Here is a 15,670-nt window from a genome sequence, read left to right as displayed (position 1 = left end):
TCTTCATTCGCACCCAACCAAAGATACTGTTGAGTCTCTCAATACTTCTAATTTTTCCCCTTCTGGTATTTTCCCATCTAACCAACGAACCATCTCTCTTCAGTTGATCGAACGTAGTGATGTTCCAGAACAACATCAATATGTGAGGTTTGTCTCTCGCATAAATCACATTTCCGTATCGGCGACGAACATCAAACATGAATACCAAATGATTAATTGAGATGTGGAACAACGACTCACACAACACATCTATTTATAACACTAAAATTGCATTTTAAACTGAGGCGCTAATCCAATTGACGTCTCCTCTCAAGGTATACACATGGGCGTCAATCCAATTGGCTAGGGCACCTGCCCTAGCCAATCCAATTGGCGCCTGCATTCAATTTTTAAGAGGAGTCGCCAATTCAATTGGCGACTCCTCCTAAAAGTGGGGTAGTTTGGAATTTTTTTTAAAACTAGGGATATTTTGGAAATTTCCTGTGGGTTGTTTTTTTAAAAATTTCCAAATTTTCCAGAGAAAATAGAAAATTCCCTTCAATCATTCATAAAAAATGAAAAAAATAAAATCAAAATTTTCTCTTGGAGAAAATATTACAAAAAATAAAATAAAAATGCAAATAATAAAAGATGAGAAAAAAGATTCTGTTAGATTCATGTTTGTTTGGTTATCACTGGAGGCAAAAAAAATCTCTTCGTTTCGTTCACATAAAAATTTCAGAGCTTCGAAAATCAGAGTCAAAATATGAGCAATTTGAGAACCCTATGCAAACCTCACACAGTGTTCTCCTTTATCAATTGTAGACACCAATTTCGATTCAGGGCTTCGTTTTGGAACCCTAATTCCAAACCCCTTTTGCAATCTTCTTGGTTGTTTTCTACATGGCTTGTTACTTCGGGTTCAAGCAGACCCATGCCACGGTTTCGGCTGAATCAGAAGAGAACTGTGGCGAAAGCAATCAATTGGGATCAACAAAAGACCCCGTATGAAACTCTTGGTAAAGTTTGTTCCTTTAAAAAATTGGTCAAAATTGGTAATTTTCTCAGATATTTGCTGATATAATTGTAATTTATCTGTTCATGATTTAGAGACTTTCTATTTGAATGATGGGTCATGGTGAAAGTAAGAAATGAATGTGTTTGGGTTTGTCACTGAATGATGTGTTGCAAGGAAATTTTTGGGGACAATTGTTTTGTTTTGAATGTTTGTTCTTCAATTGTGTATGCTGGAGTAACAGAATTGGAAGGAGATGAGGACGACGAGAAGATAAAGATTGCGTATAGACGTCTCGCCAAATTTTATCATCCAGATGGTATGCATATTGATCTTAGCTACTTGTTTTATTTTTAGTGGCTTATGAAGTTATGTACGGTATTTTTCGACTTCTGGTTGTGATTACCTCATGCCATATTTGGCTACGATCTTATGCCAATCTTATCGAGCAGAGATATTGTGTTTTATTCATTTAACATGAAGCTAAGCATCTGCATCTGCATCTGCTTCACAGTTAGCAGTTTGTTTTGAATGTTAGTATGCTAGAACATGTAAGATCTTCTGTTTGTCTCCGTTAGTGTGGATTAGCAATTTTTTCTTCAACTGCGTGCCATACAACTTAGCTGTATTTAGACAGAACAATTTCGCAGTGGTACATTGCAGTTATCGAGAACGAGAAGCTAACTCTTGGAACTTCGGAACCATGGTGCATCATCCCACCGCATTTCGAAACATATCATTAGCTGTGATACGATTCTTCTGTGGTAGTGTTTTTTATTCAAGATGAATGTAGACTCTCATTACGTAATAATCTCTATTTTACTTTGCTCTTCAAGTCTATGATGGAAGAGGAACACTCGAGGAAGGTGAAACAGCAGAAGCTAGGTTTATCAAGATTCAAGCTGCTTATGAATTGCTTATAGATGCAGAGAGACGAAAACAATATGACATGGATAATCTGGTCAACCCTATGAAGGTATTATTTTCCTCTTGTTATGATTATAGATTAGACCATTTTTTTTCTTATTTTATATTGATGTGTTATGTCCTTCAGGCATCTCAAGCATGGATGGAGTGGCTTATGAAAAAACGAAAAGCTTTTAGTCAGCGGGGTGATATGGCAATTGGTGCTTGGGCCGAGCAGCAACAGCGCGAGTTGAATGTTCGCGTACGTCAACTTTCTCGCTCAAAGGTATAGTGGTGTGCTTGAACATGCTTCATACAAATAAAATCATATTAAATTGTTGATACATATTACATTCCACTTCCATTTTTGCATGAATTCAAAGAATGCAAAGTTCCATTTTTTTCGCCCTGCATCTGATTAGAAGCATTTTATGAAATCTCAGATTGATCCAGATGAAGCAAGGAAGATTTTAGCAAGAGAAAAGAAGGCTTCAGCTGAACATTTCAGCAGTACCCTTAAAAGGCAGACACTTATACTGAAGAAGAGAGATCTAATGCGAAAAAAGGCCGACGATGATATGAAGAAGACTATCGGCCAGCTCTTAGCCGCAGAAGGTCTTGAGCTTGATGACAGTGACGAGAAATCGTAGCGAACCTGAACTGAGTTTCCATTTACCTGTTGTTGATATGTGATCCATTACCATAATGTCTCCCTCCATGGATCTGATTATTCTTTAATTATTAATATACATAAGATATATATGTACATATATTTTGTTACTTTCATGCTAAATTGAATGAGAAATTATCTTTTCAGTGAGGGTCATCTGGATTGAAGAACTGAATAATTCAGAATTTTAATTTCAGTTATAATTTCATAAATTATTAATAAAAATTATCTTCAATTAATTAATAAGAGGTAGAATTTTAAAGGCATGACATAATATACTCAGAAACTTAAAAATAGTAACTTTTACCACAAAGTAATACATGTATTACATTTGTTAATTGCTTAATATCCATTGATGTCCCATATTTTTTATTTGTGGTTTATTTTGGTCTCAACTTTTAAAAATGTTCAATTTGTTAGTCGAAGTCAATTAAAAAGTCTGATTGGTGTTGATGTTAAAATAAAATTGTTGAGTGGAAAATAAGTTTGCTGAATGTATTTTTAACTGAATCTGCTGAGTCATATACCAAATGTCACAAACCATACAATTATAACCTTAGAGAAGTAATCTCATTTATGAATTGGTTGAAAATAGCATATTAGAAGAACAATGGTGAAAATTCAATGATGAACGAAGAAGATAAGTGGTATTGTACAAGGAATACAACAAAGATTTTTTCTCCATTTTTGACAAGTCTCATTTTCTTTTTTCTCATTTCTAATTTAAAGTTTCTTCTATTTTTCTCTAAATATGAGGTTTTTATTCGTGTACCATTTATGGAATGTATGGTTTATTTTGGGGATTTTTCTGAATGTGAGATTGTTGTTCATGTACAATTTATGGAATGTAGGGTTTATTTTTGGAATTTTTATAAGGACAATTTCTAGGGTTGTAAAACGTAAATATTGTTTATTACATTAGTTAATGTTAATTTATGCTTGTTAATGTGTTTTTGTATTAAGTAAGACTATGTTATTATGAGGTCATAAATGGCTGAATTTGTTCATGTATTTATTAATCACGGAGGTTCGTTTGTAGATGATGAATTGTCTAAGTATGAAAGATTGTTTTAAAGATAAAATGTGTACTGCTCTAGAACTAGATGATGAATTCACTCTTTACTATAGTGGTTCGATGCTTCTGATGTGATGGAGAGGGGGTTGACCTACAAGGCTAGCACTCCAACGCTCAAGTCAGTAAGAGAGTTAGAAATGGAGTTTGAATGAGAAAAGATTTGAATACATGTGAAGTGACGCACTTTCCTCTTTAAATATGAGGGATGATTAATAATTTCACATGTGTGGAACAACATGTGATGCATTCAACCGTTGGATTTATTTAGATGATTAGCATGGAATTCTCGTGGGGGCACTTTGTGGTGTAGAAAAAAACGAGTGTACCTACTCCTTGTATGATAATTTAATTCCTTATAATTAGGCCATCATTTCACGGGCCTTGTGGACGACACATAATAGTTGCCCTTAAGCTTTTGACCTTCTCTACGGGGCGAGGGTTTGTGACACACATAATTGTCTAATCATGGGATCTGTGGACGTGGAAGTCCTAGATGGGGTGTTACCTTTCTTTGAAATGGGTGCATTAAATGTCTCACTTGGAAGTCATAATGTAGCGTCGAAAATGTCCAAACATGCATTCCTTGTTAGCTAGTCATGATATTTCTTCTTCTTTCATAGTTCCCGAGTGCCCTCGTGTTTTTTTAGCATATCCTAATCGTTGGCAGTGTGGGGTAAATCATATGGTACTTAGTACTTTGAGTAGAGTATAAAGGATTTTTTGAAGCGTTCTCTTGCCTTTATTTGTTGTAAGCTATCGGTGAAAAGACTGTTTTTGTTTCCTCTGTCATTCTTTCTTGGGAGTATTTAGTTTTAGTGTTGAACCAAACTAAATGACCTTGTTAGTCGATATTAGTTTTTCATGCTGGATTGATCCTTCTTCTGAACTTAAAGTTCACGCTTTCTCTATTCTTGCATCCCTTCATTAACGTTCCCCAGATATGGGTCACTCAAACTCATTTGCTTTTTGTTGTACCTGCATCAATTCTGTCAACAATATATATATATATATATATATATATATATATATATATATATATATATATATATATATATATATATATATATATATATATATATATATATATGGTGATAATATCAAATTCGATCAAGAAAGTTGGTAAGGATATTTCAGGAAATTAGGTTGATCCCAATACACTAGGGGTTGTCACTGCCTTTGTTTGCAAAGATGTCTTTTGAGGCATCATATTTTGTACTTTGAAGATTGTCCTAAAAGCATGAAAGATTTTGATGATCATTTTTACATGGTTACTCCTTTGATTGAGGAGACGCATGCGAAGGTCTGTCGCTTGGAACCCATTCCTCCATATGCTTGTTCAGACATCTTCCATAAGTATTGAACTCAAATCCACTACTTGAAGAGGGATGGTTCATATACTTACACGGAAGAAGACCTGTCCCTAGAGGAATTATACCTGAAAAATCAACTAGTTATTTCTTCGAGAAACCGGTTGAAGAAGTGCATTTAGACCTAATGGCTAGAGAATGCCAAATCAAAGGAGGAAAGGAAGAGAATCTTTGGTAAGCGGTGCTAGTGATCTATTTCCCTTGTTTCCTTTTCTTGAAACTTTCTTGATGTTTCTTTTCTCAATTGTGTAGATGCAATAAATATTTAGGACACCATGCGAAAATTGGGAAAAGAGATTTTGGCGGTTGCTGCTTTGGTTGGAATTTAGATTAATCCTTTTTTGGGGGAGCCTCTACTCAGGTACTCCCAGTGGTAAGCCTTCTGGCCGGCCACCAGGAGGGTTGTTCAGACAGTTACTCCTCCCCCTTGGGTGGGAGTTCAAATTATTTTGCCTGAATCGCGATCGAAAGGTTAGTATCTACCTCATAGGAGGAAGAGATTCAGATGGAAGCACTTCCTCCATGAGCGTCCCCAACTTAGAGCTATAGAAGGAAAAACTTCTGCTCAAGTGGAACAAAATTTGGTGTTGCTAACTTGTCCTAATCCGAGAACAAATAAATAATTTTGATCTTCGGTTTCTGATGAAAGTTATGCTTATTTCTCGAGCCCTTCTAAGGAAGCTCGTTAACGGGAATTGTCTGAATTGTCCTTACATACTTGTCGGGTGTCGATTATTTTTGCGCTTGGAGTTGTTGATAGAGGAGAAGCTTTCTTGCTTGACCGCCTTCAGCAAAAGCTGAATAAGCTCAAGTGATGGGTCAATGATCTTACTATTGAGTGAGATCGTCATTCAGAGAAGGTATAAGGAAAATCCAACAAATTCCTGACTATAGAAGTTGTAGTGGAACCTTTTAAATATCATGGTACTCATGTAGAAAATGTACAACAACTTGATCTCGAGGTAGTTGAGAAGAATGAGGTTTTGGCCTTTTCTCTGTCATCTTCATACAATAATATATTAGACACTCTTATTCCAGGTAGAATTGGTTTTCCAACATCAAGTGAAAATGGAATGTGTTTCTCTGAAACGAGTCATCTTGTAGCAAGTGCATATGACACAGTTTTTGTTAAGTTGACAAGTCATGGTTTTTCATAAACATTTTTCCGCTCCGAAGTTGCCCACCAAATACTCTTGCAGACTGAATTACATGTATTAGATGAATTTAAAAAATGAGGCATTTTTATAAGTTTACTTGAAGCATAGATGTCATATATGATGGACGATTGTTGAATGGAGAACACATTCCAAAGATGTAGCAACTGAATGGGAGAATACTTGTTTCGTTAAGATGAATGATTTTAAAAATTGAACGCTATTGAAAAAGAGCCAAATAGGAAACAATCTAGTGTAGAAGCACCCCTATATTTTGACGGTGTCACATATTTTGATGCCTTTTAATTTTTATAGTCAATTATGTGTATAATGTACAATTTAAAATTTAGCTGATTGGTTAAAAAAGTGTCTAGTTTTGAAATGTTACATTGTTATTTTTAATGCATGGTGTATCCATATAAAACTATCTAGAAAAACCTCTGACTTAACCATAGACCTTGTTTCACATTCATACTTTTGACGCATGGTGTTTTCGAATAAAACTATATGGATAAACCCCTTACTCAAATAATGCCCATGTGAAGACTTCAATGTTTTGATGCAGGGTGTATCCAAATAATACTATCCAGAAAGACCCTTGACTCAAGTAATAACCATTTGAAGACTTTAATGTTTTGATGCACGATGTATCTGAATAAAATTGTATGGACGAACCCTTGATTCAAATAATAACCATGTAAAGACTTCATACTTTTGACGTATGGTGTATAAGAATAACACTATCCAAACAAACCCATGACTCAAATAATAAACATATGAAGACTACAATGAATAACAATACGGAGACTTCAATATTTTGACATATGGTGTATTTGGATAACACAATCCGAATTAACCCCTTACTCAAATAATAAATGTGTGATGACTTCAATGTTTTGACATATGGTGTATTCAGATAACACTATCCTAAAAAACCTTTGTCCCAAATAATAACCATGTAAATACTTAAATGCTTTGAATCAGGGTATATCCAGATAACACTATCCAAAAAATCCTTTACTCAAATAACACACATGTGAAGACTTCAATGTTTTGATGTGGGGTGTATCCAGATAACATTATCCAGGCAAACCATTTACTTAAAAATAACCACATTAAAACTTCGTTGTTTTGGGGCATTATATCCAAAAATAATATCCATGCAAACCCCTAACTCAAATATAAACATGTTATTCAAATAACAACACATTAGTGAAACATACATAACTCACATATTTTTAATTCAAAAATAGGATATCATATATGAAATTGGATTGTTTTAACACACATAAGTTGAATGATAAAACAAAATATCCATATGACATTCCTAAGACATATGTCATAAATTACAACTCATAATGTTCAAAAACATGCAAATGGTATATAACTATTGAGTCTGGCGCATACCCATGTTCATCTAGTTCCTCTTATATTGTAGTGTACCATGTGCATATGTTAATACCATATAGCTATAGTCCCAAATAATGGTTCCTTAAAGTACCTCCCTTGTAGCGATGACACCCTCGAGTATAGTGACGATACTGTGTCATATGTGCAAGATATCCATAACATGGTCCACATAGCCTTTTCACCCTTTATGATCTCCAAATGATCTGACTCTAGGGGATCTACCTCTAGTGTTGGCATCATATATGAATGGGATACTCTATAAAACCATTGGATCTAACCATATACCATACTCTAGAGACTTTCAACTAGCACACTATGTACATCCTCTAGTACTAAATGCTCATGGTACTCCATAAATATCCCATAAATATCTCTACGATACATTATGAGAGGTGTAATTGAAGAGGAGTCCTTAGGGATACCATGCAAATATCCAATATGCATGGAGTAACTAGAGGTTATGAGACATATATGGTTTAGATGACTGGAACAAAGGTGGGAGAGGAGATTAATGTAATGGTCGAAATATAAATTACTACTTGAATGATGATGAAATTTGAAAATATCATGCCTGGTCAGTTGAGAGGTTGGAATTTAAAGGGATGTTGTGACTAGAGAGGTGACTAGGATTAGAGCACATACATATTATTGTGGAGGAGTTCTTATGTCGTAAGAGTAAGGACCGATGTAGCGGTGTCCTAGAGCATTTGTAGTAATGATCATACATTTTATGTGGGAATGGTGTTATGATGAATGGTTGATTGAGTATCAGTAGATCATACCATTTGGGAAGAGAACTGATCGGAAAAATAGCAAGTGTACTATTTTTACCGATGTAGTAATAAGGAGTTTTATCTCCAAGTATCGATCTCAAGGATTGCGTAGGAAATACTTATTTTACTTTGATTCTATCAGAACAAAAAGATAATGGTTTGGTTGTTTTGGAATTCTAACAATAAACACAACAGATAGTAAAATATAACTGATTAATATAAAATATGCTAGGGGAAGTGGTTGATTTAACCAGTTATGAATTCAGTCAAGATTTCCTTAATACATATGAAACATTCAATTACCTAACCTCAGAATGTTCTTCCTTAGGAAGAAACTATTAAACTACCAATTCTTACTCAAATGTCCATTCAATTAATCATTGGTTTTAATCATAAATAATATCAAGGTTTGCGGTGGTTTACAACAGTTACTAGTCCTAGATGATGCAATCATAAACCTAATTGTGTGAAAACCCTAACAATCACAATCCTGTTATTGATAGTCATAGATCAATTTGTATTTGTCCGATACAAAAGCATAATAACATCACACAATTGAATTGAAATAAGTAACATAGCAATAAGGAAATCATTTGTTCAAATTCATAACATACGATCAAATCAGGACCACCCCCCTAACATAGGGGGTTTAGCCTCTCATAGTAGTAAACAAAATCATAGTATGAAAATTAGACATTACAAAGAACTAGGAGATTTGGATCTTCAATGGTCGGAACCCTTGAATCTCGCCATCTTCGAATCCCCCGTAGTAGTTATCTTCTCAATGCCGTGTTTTCTTTCGTCCGTCAAAAAAGTCCCTTCTCCTTTCTCTTCCACGCCTTCTTATAGTTTCAGATGAATCTCTTCCAAGCAAAAGGTCCAAACTACCCTTAATGAGCAGGATAGGTTCACAAATCAAAAGTTGAGGTTTCCTAGTCGTGCCTAACAACACGGGCCGTGTGTGTACACACGGGCGCCCATGTTGCTCTCCATGATAATTATCTTCACACCAAGCTACAGAGGCAATAACACGGGCCGTGTTCCTCCACACGGGTGCCCGTGTTAATGCACTGTTTTAAACAACACGGCCGTGTGTCACCACACGGGTGCCCGTGTTGTTCTCTATTTTCCTTCTCCCATTTTGCTCTGCCTGATCAACAACACGGGCAGTGTTGTAGCACACGGGTGCCCGTGTTGACCTGCTGTCTCTTTATATTTTTGCCTTTCTGAGTATCCATAACCTCACCATTAATTCTTTTAAACCTGTGCAATGGCCTGTAACAATAACACTACCAAACGAAGCATAAAAGAGATCTTTTTGACATAAACTTGTAATCGAATGCAATGCGATACCAAACCAACAAAACATGATAAATGACTCTGAAGCAACTATAAACAAACATAAATCTTACCAAAGTGATGAAAATATGTCGGATTAACAGTGGGAATTCAATAGAAATGGTGACCGATCACAACCCCAAACTTGTCTCATTGCTTGTCCTCAAGTGATGTATTGAGTCCAAACAAAGGTCACCCCCGAATTCATTTTCCACAATCCGACCTAGTCTTTCACAATTTGTGTTCTTCCTTTCCAATCGAGTTTCAGGTCTCTCCAATTCAGGCAGTTTACCACATTTCCACATCAGAAACCTCGTCACCTGCAAGCTTTTCACACACTCACAACATCTCTCAGGGTTAGGTGTGTACACTCGCAGCATAGTATGCAATACCAAACTCTTAAATTTGAATACATTCTAATGTCACAACAACAGTATATTCCACACACTTTTCGAGGTCTTTTTGGGTTGTAACGGGGCTTGGGTACGGTGGGATAAACAAAAAATGGATAACAAAGGGTTTTGAACTCGGCAGTCATATTGTGTGATTTTTCTTTCTCTTTTTCTCGTGCATCACGTATACTCTGGGGGTTAATTTCACTCTTTTGACTCTTTTTCTACTCAAATTTTTTCGAGCATTTTATAGGTGTTAGAGTCTTAAGTCTCGTGCATTTTTCTATTTTGTTTTTCTTTTCTCTTTTTTTTTCTTTTTTTTTCTTTTAAAGAACATACATACTATTTTTATTTTTGTATGCACTTGCCTTCTCTTTCAAGATTTCCACCCCAAACTTAGTTTTATTGCACATCTTGTAATTCACACAATCATACCGAGTTATGGAAAAAAATGAATGATTAAAAGTTAACAGGGGGTTTATGATGAATAATGCTTAATAGTTAACAGGGGGTTTATGATGAATAAAATGGCTAAGGCTCAACGGGGTTCACGAAGGGAAACATACAGATAGGGATGGTTAGAAAGGCCCTGGCTAAACAAACAACTTGCCTCAGTGTGTGTTGTCATGTTGTGACGTGTCAACAGGACATACGCAAAATCAGAGTGATAAAGTCATACCTGGCTGAACTCTCATGCTGATATTTAGTGTTTGGCTTTTTGTGATCTCACCATGTTGGTTAGCTTGCAAGCTCTGAAGCCTCCTCGTGTTATGTGGTTCTTTTCTGACTTGGTTTTTCCCTACCGCTTTCTTGGTCCGGTGTCCCCAAATTGTGTCCGACTTATTTTCTCAAGGTTGCATCAACTTCCGGGGTGCCTTATCAGAATAAGTATGAGGGGTGTCTTTCATCCACTACCATTTATCCCGGATTCGTCCAACCATTTCTCATCACTCTGTACACACAGGTAAAAAAAAAAATACGACAACAGAAGCAAAAACGAAAACCAAAAACGATGAAGGAAAACATGAACAAAATGACAACGAAATAAAACATGAAAGGAAAAACCCCCCACACCTGAACCAAACATTGACCTCAATGTTTAAATCCAGATACAAAGGGGACTCACAGCGACTCCTGTTGTTTTATTGCACTTGTGTGGTTTCCTTCCATTTTGAGGTGTTTGTGACTTTGCCCTTCTAATTCTCCTCCTCCCCTACAACAAAATTTTAGCACACACAAAGAAAAAGAAAAACGAAATAAATTAGACATCAAACGCGTGGGTTGCCTCCCACGAAGCGCTTCGTTTAACGTCGCATGGCTCGACGGTTCATTTCCCTTATCATGGGGGGTATTTCAGGTTCAAAACCTTGTTGCACCTATTGTCTACAACTCGGACGTTGTCTCTTTTATCAGTGTGGACTCCTTTGTGCCACGATTCCTTTTTAACCTTCCTTTCGGTGTCAAGAATCTTTCCGTTTCGGGTGGCTACTGGCAGCGGTGAGACTTTGATAGTATTCAATGTCCTGATTAAGCCTACTTGATACTGAGATTCTGTATCTTCCTCCATCTCCTGGTCTTCAATAGCATTCAATGTTATTTCCTTGTTGTGAACTTTCAAGGTTAACGTGCCCTCATCCATGTCGAGCTTGCATCGACTCGTCTTCACGAAAGGTCGACCCAGAATGATGGGTGCCTCATTGTCTTCAGGTATGTCTAGGATTACAAAATCGACTGGGAAAGTCAAGTCCGCTATTGTTACCAGCACATCTTTGGCTATACCATATGCATTTTTTCTTGAGTGATCCGCAAACTTCAGATTGGTCTTTATATCACTGATATTTTTAATACCCAGCCTGTGATAGATCGATAATGGCATCAGATTCACACTAGCTCCAGAATCTATCAGTACCTTTTTGAAGGTTCTTTCTTTGATTATGCAAGGTATTGTGACGGTTCCTGGATCCTTTTGTTTGTTAGGAATGTTCTGCTCCAGGGAGTTTGCATTATATTGTTCCTTACCGGATACCTGTTCTTCAGTGGTTGGTTACTTTTCAGCCATTACCTTTTCCACGAATTTCTTGTACATGGGCATCCTTTCAAGTGCTTCAAACAAGTCCATATGACCCTCAATCCTTTTAAACATTGTCATGAATTTCTCCAAGTCTGACTCACTAGGTTCCTTCTTTGTCACTCTCTGAGGGTAAGGCAACTTAATCATCGGTTTAGTTCCTTTTGTAGTTTCTTCTTTAGTCGGCTCGCTCGGTGATATAATTTTTTTCTTTTTAGCAACCTCTTTCTCTGTCGTCGTGACAATATTAACATTCTCCTGACCTCTCGGATTTTGAACTGTTTCACTTGGTAGGGAACCTGGTGTTCGAGAACTTGCCAGTTGTTGTGCTATATGCCCCAGCTGAACTTCGAGATTCCTTAGGGAGGCGGTGGTGTTTTTCTGATTGTTTCTAGTCTCTTCTTCAAATTGCATATTTTGAGCTGCCATCTTTTCAATTACAATCTCCCAATCTGCCTTCTTTGGGACTTGTTGTTGCTGTTGCTGATATTGGTTTTGATATTGGCCTTGTACTTGCTGTTGCACATTCCCCTTCTGATCTTTCCACGCAAAGTTGGGATGATTCTTCCACCCCGGATTGTATGTGTTGGAGTAGGGATTGTTTTGCTTTAAAAACTTGATATCTTCTACCTGCTGCGGTGTTGCAAAGCAATGAACAGTATTGTGTGGTCCATTGTAGATGCCACACACATCACTCGGTACCTGTTGCACTTGAGCCACTTTCTGAGCACCTATGTTTAGTGCTTTCAACCTTTTCTCTACCTCCGCAGCAACAGCTTCTTCAATTTTCACCTGTTTGTTTGTTTCAAGCTTCAAGTCAATAACTGCAGATTTGCTTGATACTCTGTCATATAACTCCAAATGCTCGTTCGAGGCAATAACTTCAATTATCTTCTTCATACCGGTGGCTGTTGCAAAGTTGGCTGAGCCACCAGCTGCTGAATCAAGGATTTGTCTCGTTTGAATTCGAAGGCCATTGACAAACATTTGCATCTGTTCAATTTCATCCATGTTGTGAGTAGGACAAGCCACTAGGATTCTCTTGAATCTTTTGTAGGCATCTCCTGGTGACTCACCCTCCTTCTGCTTGAAGTTTAGGATCTCATATCTTTTTCGCAATGACACAGATGCGGGAAAATACTCCTGCAAGAATGTTGTTTCCATTTGCTCCCATGTAGTGATACTACCAGCAGGTAAGGAATAGAACCACTCTTCGGCCTCATCTGCTAAAGTGAATGGGAACATACGAAGTCGGATTGCTTCTTCGCTATGTCCAGGCATTTTCAGTGTTGTGCTTATGGTTAAAAATCTTTGCATATGCTTGTTGGCATCTTCATTCACTCTTCCAGAGAAGGACCGTCTTTCGAGTTGATTAATGGTGCTGGGATGCAGCTGAAATTGTTCCACCATAGTCACCGAGGAGTCTCTCTGGTGGTGGTGGTGGTGGATTAGCAGCCATGATTTCAGGAACGGTTTCCGCGTCTGAATCTGAATTCTATGAGTGCGCTGAAACAACTTCCCCCTCCGCTTTCTCTGCTAATTCCAGTTTTTCTCGTTTAGGTTGTCTCAGTCTAGCGCGAAGAGTTCTTTCTGGATCTACGTCAAAAGAAAAATCTGCTGAGGCCTTACCTCGCATACACTAGTTAGACAAATATTAGACTCGAATAACAAAATTGTCACAGATAAAATTTTGGTTGGCGAGCAACAAAATTTCGATAGAATAGAAATTAAAATATGTATTTTGGCAATCCCCGGCAACGGCGCCAAAAACTTGATCGGAAAAATAGCAAGTGTACTATTTTTACCGATGTAGTAATAAGGAGTTTTATCTCCAAGTATCGATCTCAAGGATTGCGTAGGAAATACTTATTTTACTTTGATTCTATCAGAACAAAAAGATAATGGTTTGGTTGTTTTGGAATTCTAACAATAAACACAACAAACAGTAAAATATAACTGATTAATATAAAATATGCTAGGGGAAGTGGTTGATTTAACCAGTTATGAATTCAGTCAAGATTTCCTTAATACATATGAAACATTCAATTACCTAACCTCAGAATGTTCTTCCTTAAGTCCTTAAGGAAGAAACTATTAAACTACCAATTCTTACTCAAATGTCCATTCAATTAATCATTGGTTTTAATCATAAATAATATCAAGGTTTGCGGTGGTTTACAACAGTTACTAGTCCTAGATGATGCAATCATAAACCTAATTGTGTGAAAACCCTAACAATCACAATCCTGTTATTGATAGTCATAGATCAATTTGTATTTGTCTGATATAAAAGCATAATAACATCACACAATTGAATTGAAATAAGTAACATAACAATAAGGAAATCATTTGTTCAAATTCATAACATACGATCAAATCAGGACCACCCCCCTAACATAGGGGGTTTAGCCTCTCATAGTAGTAAACGAAATCATAGTATGAAAATTAGACATTACAAAGAACTAGGAGATTTGGATCTTCAATGGTCGGAACCCTTGAATCTCGCCGTCTTCGAATCCCCCGTAGTAGTTATCTTCTCAATGCCATGTTTTCTTTCGTCCGTCAAAAAAGTCTCTTCTCCTTTCTCTTCCACGCCTTCTTATAGTTTCAGATGAATCTCTTCCAAGCAAAAGGTCCAAACTACCCTTAATGAGCAGAATAGGTTCACAAATCAAAAGTTGAGGTTTCCTAGCCGCGCCCAACAACACGGGCCGTGTGTGTACACACGGGCGCTCGTGTTGCTCTCCATGATAATTATCTTCACACCAAGCTACAGAGGCAACAACACGGGCCGTGTTCCTCCACACGGGTGCCCGTGTTAATGCACTGTTTTAAACAACACGGCCGTGTGTCACCACACGGGTGCCCGTGTTGTTCTCTATTTTCCTTCTCCCATTTTGCTCTGCCTGATCAACAACACGGGCAGTGTTGTAGCACACGGGTGCCCGTGTTGACCTGATGTCTCTTCATATTTTTTCCTTTCTGAGTATCCATAACCTCACCATTAATGCTTTTAAACCTGTGCAATGGCCTGTAACAATAACACTACCAAACGAAGCATAAAAGAGATCTTTTTGACATAAACTTGTAATCGAATGCAATGCGATACCAAACCAACAAAACATGATAAATGACTCTGAAGCAACTATAAACAAACATAAATCTTACCAAAGTGATGAAAATATGTCGGATTAACGGTGGGAATTCAATGTAAATGGTGACCGATCAAGAACAAACAATGGGTACAAGAAGGTTTATGGTAATAAGATCAATTATCCTAAACAATTACAATGATCATAATGGTAAACATAAATTCTTGAATGGGGGTTGAACCCGGGACCTCCTTGGTAAGGTGCATGCCTTAGCACTAGGCTAAGCTCTTGTTGTTGAATAGTTGTGCAAGGATCAAGTTTTAACCTAAATTCTTGATTAAGTTAAATTGTTAGATTATTTGAGTGTTATAACTTCGTTTTGGACGCTGACGGATGCGTTAGAACAAGAACGTAGATGATTATATTCTCGT

General features: G+C 37.0%; 1 protein-coding gene across 1 annotated transcript; it reads left to right on the top strand.

Moving 5' to 3' along the window:
• Positions 1-639: 639 nt before the first annotated feature.
• Positions 640-2,720, top strand: LOC127084157 (uncharacterized). The gene is made up of 5 exons (XM_051024557.1): positions 640-998; positions 1,239-1,313; positions 1,831-1,970; positions 2,049-2,186; positions 2,344-2,720. Exons 1-5 carry the CDS (start codon positions 746-748, stop codon positions 2,548-2,550), a joined length of 813 nt encoding a protein of 270 aa, XP_050880514.1. The 5' UTR covers positions 640-745; the 3' UTR covers positions 2,551-2,720.
• The last annotated feature ends 12,950 nt before the right edge of the window (positions 2,721-15,670 follow it).

This window comes from Lathyrus oleraceus, chromosome 5 (genome assembly GCF_024323335.1).
Source record: "Lathyrus oleraceus cultivar Zhongwan6 chromosome 5, CAAS_Psat_ZW6_1.0, whole genome shotgun sequence".
NCBI lineage: Eukaryota > Viridiplantae > Streptophyta > Magnoliopsida > Fabales > Fabaceae > Lathyrus > Lathyrus oleraceus.
Note: the sequence above shows the minus strand (reverse complement) of the source record. Positions and strands in the feature narration are given on the sequence as shown.

Excerpts from the sequence above, each read along its gene's own strand:
- LOC127084157 (XM_051024557.1), top strand. The coding sequence starts at position 746 with ATGAGCAATTTGAGAACCCTATGCAAACCTCACACAGTGTTCTCCTTT. Across the intron at positions 999-1,238 it reads GACCCCGTATGAAACTCTTG|AATTGGAAGGAGATGAGGAC; the intron begins GTAAAGTTTGTT and ends CTGGAGTAACAG. Across the intron at positions 1,971-2,048 it reads ATCTGGTCAACCCTATGAAG|GCATCTCAAGCATGGATGGA; the intron begins GTATTATTTTCC and ends TATGTCCTTCAG.